Source organism: Gadus chalcogrammus, chromosome 12 (genome assembly GCF_026213295.1).
Source record: "Gadus chalcogrammus isolate NIFS_2021 chromosome 12, NIFS_Gcha_1.0, whole genome shotgun sequence".
Classification (NCBI taxonomy): domain Eukaryota; kingdom Metazoa; phylum Chordata; class Actinopteri; order Gadiformes; family Gadidae; genus Gadus; species Gadus chalcogrammus.
Window position 1 is genome coordinate 22,675,287 of NC_079423.1, and position 15,602 is coordinate 22,690,888.

The window sequence follows — 15,602 nt, forward strand, 5'->3', positions numbered from 1 at the left end:
AGCCCAGCAACAGCCCGCGCGGCGGCAGCAGCAGCAGCGCTTCAACCGCTCTTCTATTCTCCTAGCACCGCTCTTCGTCAGAGGGAGCTCGCACGGCACTGTGTGTTCAGAGACAGGTGCTGGACTATTGACCACGAACGAAAGCTAGTTGTTTTTTTGTTTTTTTTCACTGCATTCCGATAAAGCTTTAAATAGTCGGAACATGATTTGTATTTAATGGGCTGGGTGTGGGGGGAGGGGGTGGGGTGGGGGGGTAGGCCTATTTTGATTTGATTCAAAGCTCATGTGATCGTAAGCAGCCCGACGCGTGGACGGATCGGTACCTCCCGTTTGGCCGCCGGTTCAACACTGTCCTGCCTTCTTTTCATCGATCATCAGGCCACGGGAGGAGGAGATGAACACGAAGGATCGTGTGCGTATGTGCAGGCAATAGAGGCGGACTGCTGCGGTCCTTATTTATTCTCATGATTTCATTCATGAAATGAATTTGTACTACACGGATAAATAAAGCCTACAGAAAAACACCAAAACAGAAAAAAGGGAACTAAGGGAGGAGGAAGGGAAAGAAGAACCGGACGAGGCGGACCGCGCTATAAACGGGGTGGGAGCTCCAGCTTGGCGGCTTTACTCCGCACACACCCAAGACAACAACACACAGTCCAGCTGCTGCGTCCAGAAATAAACGCGTCCATCTACGTTCTCCAGGGCGAGGAATGTGTTTTGCATGATCATACAGGGGGCCACAGAAAAGGACAGATCACGGAGAAAGAGGAGAGCGAGAGGGGCCATGGGATGGAAGACATTCCGAGTGGTTCCTCGCGACCTCACGCCTTCCAGCCGCCGCAGCAGCAACAGCAGCCGAGCAGCAGTGTGAAGAGGTATGGCTAGACGCAACAATCCTTTATCTCTCCCTCTGCCACCTTATCACACACTGACGCCTGTCATACACCCCCCAGACCCCTGCATACATTAACATCCAGCTGTCATATGATTTGGCCGAAGCCTATACAGCACATACATCCTATCCGCCCTTTCCAGCGTTCAATCCAGCAGCAGTAGCAACCTCATTGCTGCCGTACGACTCTATCCTCTCTCTTCCTCTACACTCCGTTCAGTCCGCCGTCTTGCCCTCCTGAAAACATTCAATACTCTAACCTGCAAAGTTGCTGCTGCGATACACAGTTGCAAACAAGAGCATTTCGATTAAATTAATCCAATTAACTTGGCTTTTTAAATATATTCATTGCGTCCATCCATCTGTGCAAGCTGGCACTTAGCTCCCACGCGTAGAGAAATCTATCTGCTGAGGTGGACATAAAAAAGCAGCGGTTTTTACTCTGCCCATCTGCATGCCCAGTCTTGTGCACTAGACTATGAAACTTTAATAGGCTCTAATTTTCTAATGGCCCAATGGCCTGATTCTTAACTGATGGCTTAACTCCTGTAACACTTTCCCAAATAGAGTTAGAAATCAGAGATTACTGGGAATGTACCAAAAATAACCTGAAAAAGGGAAAACCAAATATAACAGATATGTGACTCAGAGGTCTCTGAATGCAGAAATACATTACTACTCATACAGCTGTTTATGTTAGAACAAAGCAACATCCTTTGCCATGGCAACATCCCCCACCCAGTGGACCAATGTACCCCCAAGTCGTTTAACCTTTTAGCGTGACATCGATGGATTACCTTCACACAGCCATCGGGTTGTGGTCGAATTATTTTAGGTCTTCAAAAGTTGGTTGTCATCCAGCAGTATGAGTGACAGTTAAGACCAAAAACCTTTATTGCTTATGGGGGTTGGAGAATACAGAAGTATGGTGTTTTACATGTTTGCACATCTCACAACACTGAATAAATTCAATAAAATAATACCAAGAGCAGCTGAAGCCTCTGCACACAAAGGCTGCGTCCATGTGTGTGTGTGTGTGCGTGCGTGCGTGCGTGCGTGCGTGTGTGCGCGCGTGTGTGTGTGTGTGTGTATGCCCACATGTGTGTTTGCATATGTGTGTGTTTGTTTATATGTTTTGTGGTAGAGAGCAAAGCCGTTCATACCTTAAAGCAGAACAAACAGAATTAGTCTCTAAATAAATACTCAGGCCTAAAGTTGATATTTGTGAATGATAACTCTTGCTGTTTCCTTTGAGAAGCTTAGCGGTACATAACGGGAAGCCAGCTGCAGCTTTTTTCCCCTCAGTTGTTTCGGACTATTTCATCTGACTTTGTCTTTGCTTTGCATGAAGCCCTTGGGGCTTCATGCAAATAAACCCTCCTCCAATTTCTCAGAACAGCTGTCTTTGCAACAGATGACGCAACAAAACAGTCATTATAAACATGAAGTCAATAGAGGTGCTCTGCTCTGCCTCCCTCCCTCACACAGTAAGGGAGGTGTGCATACACTTTTCAGCCTAGGTCACGTTGCACAGACTGAATTCATCCACGTTTATGTCTTCCCCTTTTGAAGGTCTTAGTCAGCGCTACAGCAACGCTTAACTTGCTGATAGTAATTCAAAGGTTATACATTTACTGTAAACATTTATTCCGGTCACGGACATGTCGTGTGCATGTTGCAGTTGCATGAGATAACACAGGCTATGTTAAAAAGAAAGACATTTTAATAATACAATAAAATAAAAAGCACATAATAGCAGCATACATTTAAACTTCCTTGCATTAGGCACTTTATTGTTGTTGACCAAAATGTTATACCTTGTTATTATTGTAAATACCTTACTTTTAGTTCAATTTAAAGCAATAACTTATTACAATGCTTATCAGAAGTGGAGATATGGACATCCCAAAAAGACTTCCCATAGTATATCAATAAACAACTGAACATTAATTTAATAAAGTGTTCAACTTGAATAATGAGGCAAATCAACATTGATAGGGATGCGTCTCTTTTCGGAAGAATATGGCCCGCAGTTCCTCATAATTTAAGCGCTAGTAATTCTGAGTCATCTTATATTTTAGGCATTGACCTAAATGCACTACAAAAGCATAGACTTCGCAATGATGAACCATTCATAAGAAAAATACCTGACCTTGAACTCCTGTTCACTAATGTATGCACTATAGATGAAGCTAAACCTCATTTCAATGTGGCTCCCTTGATGCACACACTAGCACTAGTACACTAGTTGCTCAGCTGAAAACTCCTCCTACATATTGCATGACTAAGGATTTGACTACCCGTCCAAAAAAAAAGAACACAATAAATAGATCATGCATGTATGGTAAACATAATAAAAAAACAAAAAAACATTTAAAACAGTGTATGAATGAAAGTATGTATTTCCGTCGCTTAGTCATTGTTAAGTATAAGTATAAGAGTTCTCAGTACGTCCTGGAAGAAAACCACAAAGTTACCAAATAGGCAACCTGGTACAAATAAATAACTAAAGTATCTACAACGCAATAGATCATGAAATCAAATTAGGCAAGTCTCATTTTCTATAGGCCAATGCATGTATCATATTGTTAATAATTGCTCAACAGTTGGGAGTTGTTTTTATCCAAAGCAGGGACAGAATAGGACAGAAAATAGCTAATTTAAAGGAACATATTCGAACCGTTTTAACACATCGGTTATTTTGACATGATGTTTTTATTCTTTTTGTTTTTGGTTGCCAGTTATCTCTGCATCCCATACTTACAGTGCGTCATTATACTGTCACTTCTTACCAGCCTTTCTGATTATTGATCGCTGAGGAGCCACTGTGGCCCCATTCAGCACAAGTGTAACTAATTGGCTTGCATTGAAGTGACATTGATGGGGAAGGCAAGGAAATTAATTAACGAAGGAAGATGTTGGCGGAATAGAAAATGATGGAAAGAAAACTGGATGTTGGTTCCGACTGCTATATTACCATTCATATCCAGCCCGGCTAATCTCCCTGGCTATGTGTGTCTTTGTTGGAAGTCGGTTTCTATTGACGTGCCTGCACATCACTCTCGTTGCGCACCTCACAATCTATATAATTAGTCTGTGTTTGCATGGACAACAGTGGCAGCTCTCTCAGAGTATAGGTTATTGTCTGATATAAAACATGTTAACCTTTAACACAAATGCGCCTTGGCCTCTTGCTCGCTAGCTTTATTGGATGGGTTGTGTAAGCTTATGAGCTCAGATGAAGGAGAAAATGAAAATAGAACATTGAACATAGATATCAGCCAAACACTAACACAAAAAAAAAAAAAAAGCAAACAACTGTTCCCCATTGAATGTGCAGGGCATTCAAAAACAGAATGTGGCTGGCTTGGCCCAGCTATTCTTATCGGAAAACAATAAGTCATTGTCATAAGAGAACATTCATTGTCATGCATTATCACCATGGTCTGTAAAAAAAAACAAGCCCGAGGCGAAATACTGATTCCAATCAGGGTATATTTGATAGTATATTATTACGTGGCACATGCATGCACTATATTTTGTATTCTTTGCCAGTAATGATTGAGGGTGTCTTTTTGCAATACATGGTTTCATCCCGGGAGGAACTTATTGTTTGCCTCCAATAGTCTGTTGATGGAAGCTGCTGCCGTAGACACAGTTTGCATTGTGACTTGGCTAGAGAGAATCGTATTGCATACTTGAATCTTATCATGCCAGTGAATAGTAATGAAATCAATGTGTATGTATGTATGGCATGCATGTTTGTATGTATTAATCAAGGAGAAAATATATTCTGGAAATTATAAGTTTATATGAGGCTTCAGTCTAATATACCTGAAATAACCATATAACCTTTGAGGTTGAGGGTTTTGTGTACTTTTGAATTAATATCCATGAGTGTGTGTGTATGTATGAGGTTGCATCCTGTATGGATCTGTTAATTTGGATTTGCATGGTTGTGTGAATTTTAATTTGTGTCTTTGTGTGTGTGTGTATATTTCTTTATGTGAGTTAGTGTATGTGTGTCTGTCAGCCTGCGTGTGTGTGTGTGTGTGTGTGTCTGAGCCTGTTTATGGGAAAGTGAGTGTCCATGAACATGTGTGTGTATGTGTGTTTGTTGGGTTATGTGCAGAATATAGTACGGTCTGAGCCAGTGAGAGTGTGTTTGTGTGTCTGTGTGTGTGTGAACCTGTGTTTGTGTGTGTGCATGCATGAGTGCATGCATGTGTGTATGTGTGTTCCTGCATGTGCATGTGCGTGTGCTTACATGCTCTCATATGATGAAGCTGCCTGGGTGATGGGGTGTCTCCAGCAGTCAGCAGGTAGCAAAGGAGGGTGAATGTCAGGTGAAAGCTTTTGTCGCCAGCGGCGGCACATAGCTGCAGCGCCACTGCTTGCTGGACCCTGAGAATTCACTTTGACAGATGCATCCCTTCCTAGGTTGAAGCAGTTCTGCGGGGGTCTGATAGGACGTGTTTGCTCAAGCGGTTCGGAGTAGCATTAGCAAGCACAGTGTTGTGCAAACCTGCAATTTATACATCAACCATAGGCATTCGTCCGGTTAATGACGTGCGTGAACCGGCCGCCATTTCGTTCATGCCCGACACCAGACGGCAACCTCATATACCCGATCTTTATACATTTTTTATAGTATAACATAGAATAACATTTCAAACCAGACTGTCTTCTATTGAAATTAGATTAAGTTGGTGAATATTGTTACATTATATCACACACAAATGCCTAATGAATAATTTTGTTCTGCAACAATTTCCTAACTCAAACTACTCACGCATGTTCAATACAGTGATACAGCGACGTTCACAAAATATTTTAAGTCGGCCTACAACAAAGGAAATAGGTTAACTGAGCACTTCCTCACAGGAGGCAGCAATTTGGGTATTTTAACATGTAAAGATTAATTTAGAATTACCACAAAGAAAATATAACCATTTGAGTTGAAAAAGGTCCCCCCACAAGCACAAACACCCTCTCTGCAGCTAGGTCGTTTGGCTTCAAGCCTTTGAGCAGTTGCAATTCTGGACACTTGCCAAGACACCTTTTATCTGCTTTTTACCTTATATCTCTGTTTTTTTCTCATTTCTATAGATAAGAGAGATTAACTGCCGCGGAGGTGACCTTTTCCACATCCATATGGAAGCCAGACGATGAGCAAGACCCAGAGTTTGTCAGCCGTGCAAAAAGAAAAGAAAAAATGTGCATCAACTCCATGGGTAGAGGATCGCTACCTTTCCAGCTCCTCTAAGACCCCCGATAACCGTGTTCCACGCTGCGTTGGGGTGTGTAGGGGGGAGGAACTAGGGTAGCAATTACCAGTTCCTAGTTTTACTCAAAGTCTAAGACTACTGCAAGCTTACCAGTCCCTTTAGCTGTTGGACGCCACATGTTTGAGGTGACTCCCGTTGACCGCCGCCTCCCTTCAACTCAAACTCCACCATGTCGTGGAGACGGAGGCACTGCTGCCCCATTAAGATGACCTGGACCGTCAAGCGCTCGCTGTTCCGCACCCAGGTGGCGGGCCTACTATCGCTTGCCCTGCTCTTAACCTTCTTCCTGTTCTTCAGCCATCAGGACTGGCTGCCCGGACGCAGTGGGCCCCGCGAAAGCCCCTTGTCCTACACCGTGCACGGTTTCCGTGGCCCCAAGGTGGAGTTAAACCAGAGCTCCTCCATCAGGAGCCTCTGGAAGGAGATGGGGTACGTGGCGCCAAAGCATCCGCTCAACCTCAGCTCTCAGCATGTGGCGGAGGTGGGCGAGATCGGGGGAGGAGGGGAAGAAGGGCTAGTCCGGACAGGGGTAATGGGGCTGGAGGATTCCATGAGTGCCAACAACAGTTTACAGAAGGAGATGGGTATAGGCGGGAAGCTTAGCGCACATCCATACCGCTACATCTTGAACGAGCCTTTCCTGTGCCGAGACAGCACACCCTTCCTCGTCCTGCTCATCGCTGCCGAACCGAGCCAGGCCGTCGCCCGCAACGCCATCCGCCAGACGTGGGGCAATGAGAGTGCGGCAATGGGGCTGGGCTTTGTGCGCCTCTTCCTGCTCGGAGTAGGCAAGAGCGCAGAGAGTGCCCTCCAGAGCAGTATCGAGGAGGAGAGCCATGTCCACCACGACATCATCCAGCAGGACTACCAGGACACGTACTATAATCTCACCGTCAAAACCCTGATGGGTATGAACTGGGTGGCCGCTCACTGCCCGCAGGCCCGCTATGTGATGAAGACCGACAGCGACATGTTCGTCAACACTGAGTATCTCATCCAGAAGCTGCTGAAGCCCGAGCTGCCACCCAGGCAGAGGTTCTTCACAGGCTACCTGATGAGGGGCTACGCGCCCAACCGGAACAAGGACAGCAAGTGGTACATGCCGCCGGAGCTGTATCCGAGCGAGCGCTACCCCATTTTCTGCTCGGGGACGGGGTACGTGTTCTCGGGGGACATGGCAGAGCTGATATACCAGGCATCCCTGAGCATACGCAGGCTGCACCTGGAGGACGTCTATGTGGGGATCTGCCTGGCCAAGCTGCGCGTCGACCCGGTGCCGCCCCCAAACGAGTTCCTCTTTAACCACTGGCGGGTGTCCTACTCCAGCTGCAAGTACAGCCACCTAATCACATCCCATCAGTTTCAGCCCAACGAACTCCTCAAGTACTGGAACCACCTGCAGACCAACAAAGCCAATGCCTGCGTGAACATGGCCAAGGAGAAGGCGTCCAGGTATAGACACCGGAAGTTCCATGGGGAGCGGCCCCACTAAGGTCCTTTCTCAGTACTCTCCAAATTCCTGTCGAGGGAAGATATGGGAGGAAAGGGGGATTCAAGGTTTCGCCAGATTGTGGCAGCTGCAGCTGGGAAATTGGGAGATGTAAGCACTATACACTTGTATGTGGAAGAGCACAATGTTTTTGGTATCATGTAGTCGACGATTGAAGATATTTTTTTAATTTCCAAGAGCCGTTGAATATTGTAAACCTTGTTGAGCTGTTTCGATGAGAGAGTTCATGTCTATGTGCAATACTAAGCATGCACACAAAAAAAAATACAGAGGTTTAAGAGCAGTCATTGTGACGTTTCAGGTGCCAATAGAACGCGGGGAAACACATTACAGTTCATGGTGGGGGCTGTTCTGTATACTGGTGGTATGGTATACAAAGAGTGGAGCTAACTGTGACCCACATTTTTATAGAACATTTATGAAACAAATGGTTTGCCACAGTTAAAGGGGTATATGACTATATAAATGTAATATCTTGAAAGTTACTACTACCTAACTATGAATGACTGTATCTTTGATGTGGACCAGTAATGCTGCCCTGTTTCTCAATGTTTATTTTACACAATTATGAAAAAAAATCAGGACTGTAAAGAGAGGGTTTATCTGTCAAATTCTGTATTTTATTTATGATATACACTCACAGTAACATGTCAGAGATGGATGAGATTGTATTTTTTAAAGCTTTACATCAAGTGAATCTGCACTTGAACTCCAATTAAATGTTTTGAGTTAAGATGGGTTGCAATTGTCTGTGCCTTTTCATTGAAAATCTCAAGTGATTTACAGCTTGACTGTCATCCACATTCAATGTCACTTCCACACAGTAGTGTTAAATGATCTCACTGAATAGAATTTATTTGAAAAACCACAGGGCTTCTGTTGTTTTTTTTAAAGGAGATTTGAATTGCAAAACAATGTGTGTATGTATGAATGATTTTGGGGGAAACTAGGGCAGCGTGGGGATTGTTAACATTTGTGCACACACTCCAGCTCTTAAAGTCACCAATAAAGAAGAGGATGGATAATTGGGTGACAACTTGAAAGAAAAGTACTCTCATTGAGCTATGGCAGGTGACTTATATCTCTGTTGCGACCACACACACCTCTATCGACACCTGTCCTTCAGATCTTATTCTTATCTGCTTTGCATCTGGATTTGGTTCGGTTTACAGTAAATGAAGGACCAGAGTTTGTGCTTCCATTAAAGTATGCAAATCCCTCCAAGTTTCCTATATGGACATCCGAAGACCAAGAAGCCAGAGGTATAGAATTGTCTTAGATAAGTCATGCAGTGACAGATAATTATATCCTGCTTACGCCCCAGGCAAAATAGCTCGTTGGCTTGCAGTCCGATCCCTCGATATTCTCCAATGAACATCTTAACTTAAGTTATTTTACGTAATCTTTAACCGCATCAATAGGGAGGTCTGTTTTATGGGAGCAGCACAGCACATAAATGTTAATTATTTAAATGAAAAATAAACCTCTACAGGAAGGAAGAGTGTAATGTGGATCATATAGCCATTTACACTTGCTACTTCAAACAATAAGCATTGTATATTGTACTCACATATAGATGTGGCGTCATAACTTGGGAAAAGTGTTTAGATTCTCTTTGCAGCACAAATTTCATTTCAGCACCAGGTTCAACTATCTGAATGTACACTAATTAAAAGAGCAAAAGGTCTTGTTTTTGACATTGATTACATTGCTAATATTTGGTAATGTTAACTTAACATTGGCCAAGTCCAATAAATGTGCATCCTATAGGCCACAAGATGAAACAAATTAAAGGTTGCAGGAAATATAGGGACATCGTGGAAAATAAGAGGGGGGAGAGACGGACAGATCTGTGGAAAGAGTGAGATAAAGTACCGGAAATACTTTTACAGGAAAAACGGAATGAGGCAAGGCAAAAATGAGAAAACAAAATGAAAGACCCTGAGTAAAGGAAGAGGGGGTAGGAGGTGGGGTCTGGAAGTGGAAAAAAATGAAGAGAAAGCTATAGTGATGAATGACGCACAGGTTGGCTGTGAATGATTGGTATAAGAACTGTGCAGCTGTAAACGTAGATGAAAAAAAGGAGGCAGTGGTGATGGTTGTGGTGCGTTGGTCAGAAGAGCGATTGAGATGTCGAACGTGATGGAGTAGGGACGGTGGCCAGGGCTTAACACTGCAGCTCACCGCTTCTGGGAAAGCAGAGAAGTGAAGGTTCACTTCTGTAGTAGACAAATATACTGACCTTTCTGGACCGGCCAAGAGTCCAACTTGGTGAAATTCAACTGCAGCAACTGCGGTGAAAATCGTTTGAGCAAATGTTTTAAGGCAGACATTTATTTTGTTGCATAGAAAAATATTGACATGCATCTCTTCAACAATTAAGCAAAAATAAATAACTAATGAAAATATAATAACTGCCAAATTTAGTTTTTGCATGACAAATATCGCATGTGGAGGTTTGGGAGATCCAAACTACATGGTTTCAATTAAATCATGTCCAAAAGATGTATCAATAAGGATCAGTTTTTCCACCTTGATGTGAAGCTCCTAAGAATTCTTCTTCTTGGAAGAGACAGCACTTAAAACAGATGGCAGATTCCGTCCAAGGCTCATGGTCTTGAAGGAATCGAGCCAACGTCTATTTATAAATGTTATTTGACAGGGACACTGCAGTATTTGCAAGCTGCACCCTGAATTAATTTATTTGGTTCTATCAGAACAGGCTTCTCTGGTCATGCTTGTCCTGGCTACCAAACCAGACGAACAAGCATCGACAAACAAATTATAATGATCTATTCATGACAACATATTAATTGCCAATTCAACAAGCCTATAAGCCTATTCAAAATGTTTGGTAAATGTTTCGATACTATTTGGTTTTAACATTGAAATCTAATCCGTCTAACTTCCTCTACAGCTGCTCCATGTTTGTGAGGCGGCCCACTTCTCTGGTCTGGCAGCCATGCTCTGCATTTCATACCGATAACACTTTTTCCTCTCCCCCTCATATAAAGGCCTTCAGCGGGCTGACATGCTGACATCTGCAAGAGTAGACAGGTACCACCAAATCCTAAATTCCTAAGGATCTTTAAAAAAAATAAGTTAATTTTAAATTGTCTCTTTACAATATCCTCCGAGTATTGCTAAGTGTTTAGATCCCATGGAAAAAAACAGCATTGGTATTCCTTTTGTTTTATATTCTTGGCTTTTGGTGTGTATAGCAATTGAAAGGGAAGATATTTAGTAACATTCTGGCGAGGCCATCTAAGTGTATTAAAAAGGCTTAAGACCATGGCAGATCAGAAACCCAAAGACCGTCAGGAAGGCACTGCCTATCCTTCAGCTAGTAGGATAATGTTTCTGGGCAGGCCTCTGTTGGCACGGTTCAGTAGTGACTAGTGACTTCATTTGAGGGCTCATGTCTTGTAGACGTAACATAAAACTTTATCTTAGGGAATGTCAGGAGCTTTTTTGTCAAAATGAAAACAGAGAACCCTGCTATTTTTTCATATCTGAAATAGCTTGAGGCAAATGTCCACAAATGTGCATTATGAACCATAACAGAGGTTCCATTTTTGTGATAGTTAATACTTACCTGAATGGAACTGTAGGTGCAATATTTATCGTTTGAGATTGTGTGTGATTAATCATTGAAATATATATTATTTTATAAATTCAACAACATTATTTGATCTACTATTTCCCAATATTTAATTCCTATTTTACTGAGAGACAATGAGCAATCAATCAAAATCCCAACCCAACCTTAGTGTGTGAAATAATTATCAGCGTTTCCTAACAAAGCTGCACAGCATATCATATATGCGTGTGAAATAATTATCAGCGTTTCCTAACAAAGCTGCACAGCATATCATATATGCTCACATATATGATATGCCAACGTGCACATTACAATTACCCTTGTAATTGTAGAGTTGGAACCATGAGGCATTTGTGAAATAGAACACCACTGGAATATTGTTGAACGAGTCCAAACAAGCAGTGATGACGAGGCCTTGGATAAAGAGCTGTTAGATAACGTTCTAATGCTGACATTAATTTGGCAGCAGACTACTGTTTTACAACTCTTCTCTCCCTCTCTTTCACACATACACCCAACAATTATTCCTTCTGGTCACGCAGGCTCCCTCTCTTCCTTAAGACACACACACACACACACACACACACACACACACACACACACACACACACACACACACACACACACACACACACACACACACACACACACACACACACACACACACACACACACACACACACACACACACACATTCCCCTCAATGTGTGAAAGCACTTAAAAAGGCAGTAAACCCTAACCCTTTTTATTTTTTTGTCTTATATGATCGCCAACATAGTAATCGATGCAATTTCAGAAGTAACTGAAATATGTCCCCAATTTAGAGACAAATGGGGGAAAATCCTATTTTTTTGTCATCCTCGCCAAAACACTATGTGAACTTTCCACTCTGCTGTGAACGCAGGTGGCGTTCTTTTCGTGACACTCAGATGTCACAACTAAGGGGCACCGTCGGCAGGGTCTGTGTGTGTGTGTGGAGATCTGTCTGAGCAGTGATTTATTCAATACCCTTGTCCAAGATTTAGGCTTCTTGGACACGGTGTACCGTTTATCGTTACGGTGTGTGGCCCACTTCATGTACTACACTGCCTCATTATAACACTCATAAACAACGGACATAAAAAAAACATAAAAAATGAGCGTGGGTCGTAGCCCAGGGGATAACACGTCCCCCTCTTTCCCAGAACTCTCAAACCAAAAACACATTTTTTGAAATCTCATAGGGTTCAAAATCCAGCTGAAACAGTAGGTTCATTGGCTCTTTAAAACAGCACACAAAGAGACGGAAGAGGGCGTGGACAACAAATGTACAAACAAACCTGAAAGGGTGCGCACGCACACTAACACACAAAAGTCAAAGCAGGCACATAAAATCAAAATGCTTTTCTTGCTCAGACATCTTCTTCAAATCTTCATTGCAGCGTCATCACGCACACGGCCACACCCTCACACCCACAGACAATCCATCCATCCATCCATCCATCCATCCATCCATCCATCCATCCATCCATCCATCCATCCATCCATCCATCCATCCATACATACATACATACATACATACATACATACATACCAGTGGAGGCTTCTCCATTGAGGAGAGGGAGGAAGATCCTCCCTAACATTGTTGAGAATAAAAAATGTAGATTGCCCAGACTATTGTAATGAATTAATGCCCTTAAATATGACTACTTTATTGCCTTTGAATATATAATGTTCGTTTCCCTGGGTAAAGGGACATTAGCACCCCCTATCGCCTATTGACAATTACTTCAGGGAGGAACGTCCTCCCTTTGCCACCGTTCACTCCCATTCATTTTCCCGAAAGTACTGGCGGCCGGTGGATAACATGGGTTTCAATGGGAGAGAGGAGGAAAATCCTCCTCTGAGTCGGTGGGACCTTAAGGGGTCTGATTCGCGCAAAAATCTATCCGTCTGCGCTATGAACCAATAAGCAGGATCCCTGGATGTTGAGCAGTGTTGCCAGATTGGTCCGATTTCCCACCCAATTGGGCTACTTTTAACCATGTTAGGCTGGAAAGATCATCATTGGGCGGGAAATCTGCCCAATCTGGCAACGCTGTCGATAGCAAACCCGGTCTGCATTGCCGCGGTGTTCAGTCTGAGAGACGCAGAGCAAGTGAAATCTGCGATAGCGAGATCCTAAATGCACAATGGAAACATTGGAAACGGAGGACATTGTTAACGTCTTATTACAAAAAGCATTCCATTCATTCAGTTACAGTTAGCGACCAAAGAAAGAGGTAGACCACTTCCCAAAATCAAGGTCACCAGAAGTAATGGCAACGTCAGTGTTGTGAGTGCTACATGGTTTGCTAGGTACGCATGACTTACTGGTAGCATTACAAGCAATTGTAACTGAAAATAAACATAGCTAAATAACTTCAGTCAGTGAGGGCAAAAATAGGCCCAATGATAGGCCCAGATTTTTTGATTTACTTTTACAAATCAATAGTAGGCCTGATTTGACTAATATGCTTTGCATCCTTTCCTTCTCAAATTACAGTGATGCCACTGGTGGCTTTGTATACATTTTGTTCACATAACTCCCTCCCTGCTATTTGGTAGTTCACCAAAACACCCTGAAACCACTTGAGTCTCACATTCTTATGCCACCATACACCAACAGTGCAAGCAGGCCAATGGCAACCAAGCGCGCAGTCCTTCCTCCCTCACTTTAAAAACCACCAGCCGCCACTGATACATGCATACATACTGCAGCACATTTCAGCCTGGGTTGAACACTGATTGCCAGATGGAACAGATGAGGGCGAGGGCCAGAAAAATGGCAGAGAAAAGAGATTGTGACAAGGATGTATTCCGAGAGTTGGTGGGCTTCGGGATCTCACGGCTTATATCTTCATTCCGCCTCAATGACCTTGGCTGAGATTGGTAGGTAAGAAGCGCCAGTCGAGTTGAAACATGGTACAATCGGCTAGATAATAGTGTGTGTGTGTGTGTGCCACATGAGAAACTGACAGCAAAGCACCGTCTGTCTGAGAGAAAACTGTCTGGCAATAATGGCTGTTTAACTATGGAACTATTTATTTATTTAAATTTTCAGTTGTAAAAGATTAACATTTCAGTTCAGGGAAATTTTAGGGAGCCATTTATTTATTTAAATTGTGTTATGTTGCAAATCTAATAACCTGCTGTGTTTATTAAACTTATGCTTAAAGGCATTTAAATGACGTTAAGTGTTGGAGCTTATATTATTCAAAATTTTGACGCCAATATTTTCCATTTTTCTGTATATTAATATCGGCCCCCTTGACTACTAATAATCGGTATCGGCCCTGAAAAAACCATATAGTCTATCTCTAAAAATACCTAGCCTATATAAAAACATTATACATGGGTCTTAGAATAATACTATTTATGGCCATAAAGGATATCATCAAAAACATACTGTTGAAACACAATAGTATTGCAGTAATGCAGAATTATCTTTTTAACTATATCATGAAATACAAATCATTTATACTAATTTAACCATGAAATATCACATTCACCGAGCGAACATTATGAATAAAGAAAGACTCCAGTATGATCAAAATCACTGATTGACAGCTTAATAACCCAACAGGTAAACAATATAAGGCTTAAGGGAATATAACAGACAAAGAACAGAGGGGAACTTCATGAGAAATAAGCAGTGTTTGGAATAACGCAGTTTAAAGTAACGCCGTTAGGTAACTACGTTATTTTTTCAGTAACGGGGTAATCTAATGCCGCTTTTCCACTGCATGGTACCAGCTCGACACGACTCGACTCGACTCAGCTCGCCTTTTTTGCGTTTCCACCGCGATCTAGTACCTCAAGTGGCTGCTTTTTCTAGTACCGCCTCGCTCTAGGTTCCAAGCGGCTGAGCCGATGCTAAAAGGTGACGTCGGCAGACGGCCGGCCACTGATTGGCCAGAGAGTGTGACGAAGTCACGAGAGCGACATGGCAACCATGCTGGTAACGATAGAACAGCCATAGTAGCGCCGCAGCCAACATATTCCACTTCTTCAACATGCCAGCTAATAATACGAACACGAATACCATCGCATCGATGTTCTCCATTGTTGTTATGTGGGTTCTGTCCATGTGTGGGTTACGTAGGTGTTGTTTGCGTCGCGTACAAAAATACGTCACGGCCCTTTCGCGCAGACGACCCCGCCCACGTCCCGGAGGTACTATTTGCGGTGGAAAAGCACCCGCGCTGCTACCGTGTCGAGTCGTGTCGAGTCGTGTCGTGTCGAGTCGAGCTACATGTGCGGTGGAAAAGCGGCATAACTAATTACTTT

The 15,602-nt window shown here is 43.0% G+C and overlaps 1 protein-coding gene across 1 annotated transcript; it reads left to right on the forward strand.

Moving 5' to 3' along the window:
* The first annotated feature begins 259 nt into the window (after positions 1 to 259).
* On the forward strand, positions 260 to 9,517 carry b3galt2 (UDP-Gal:betaGlcNAc beta 1,3-galactosyltransferase, polypeptide 2). The gene is made up of 2 exons (XM_056604233.1): positions 260 to 878; positions 6,005 to 9,517. The coding sequence occupies exon 2, from the start codon at positions 6,353 to 6,355 to the stop codon at positions 7,673 to 7,675; it is 1,323 nt and encodes a 440-aa protein (XP_056460208.1). The 5' UTR covers positions 260 to 878; positions 6,005 to 6,352; the 3' UTR covers positions 7,676 to 9,517.
* The last annotated feature ends 6,085 nt before the right edge of the window (positions 9,518 to 15,602 follow it).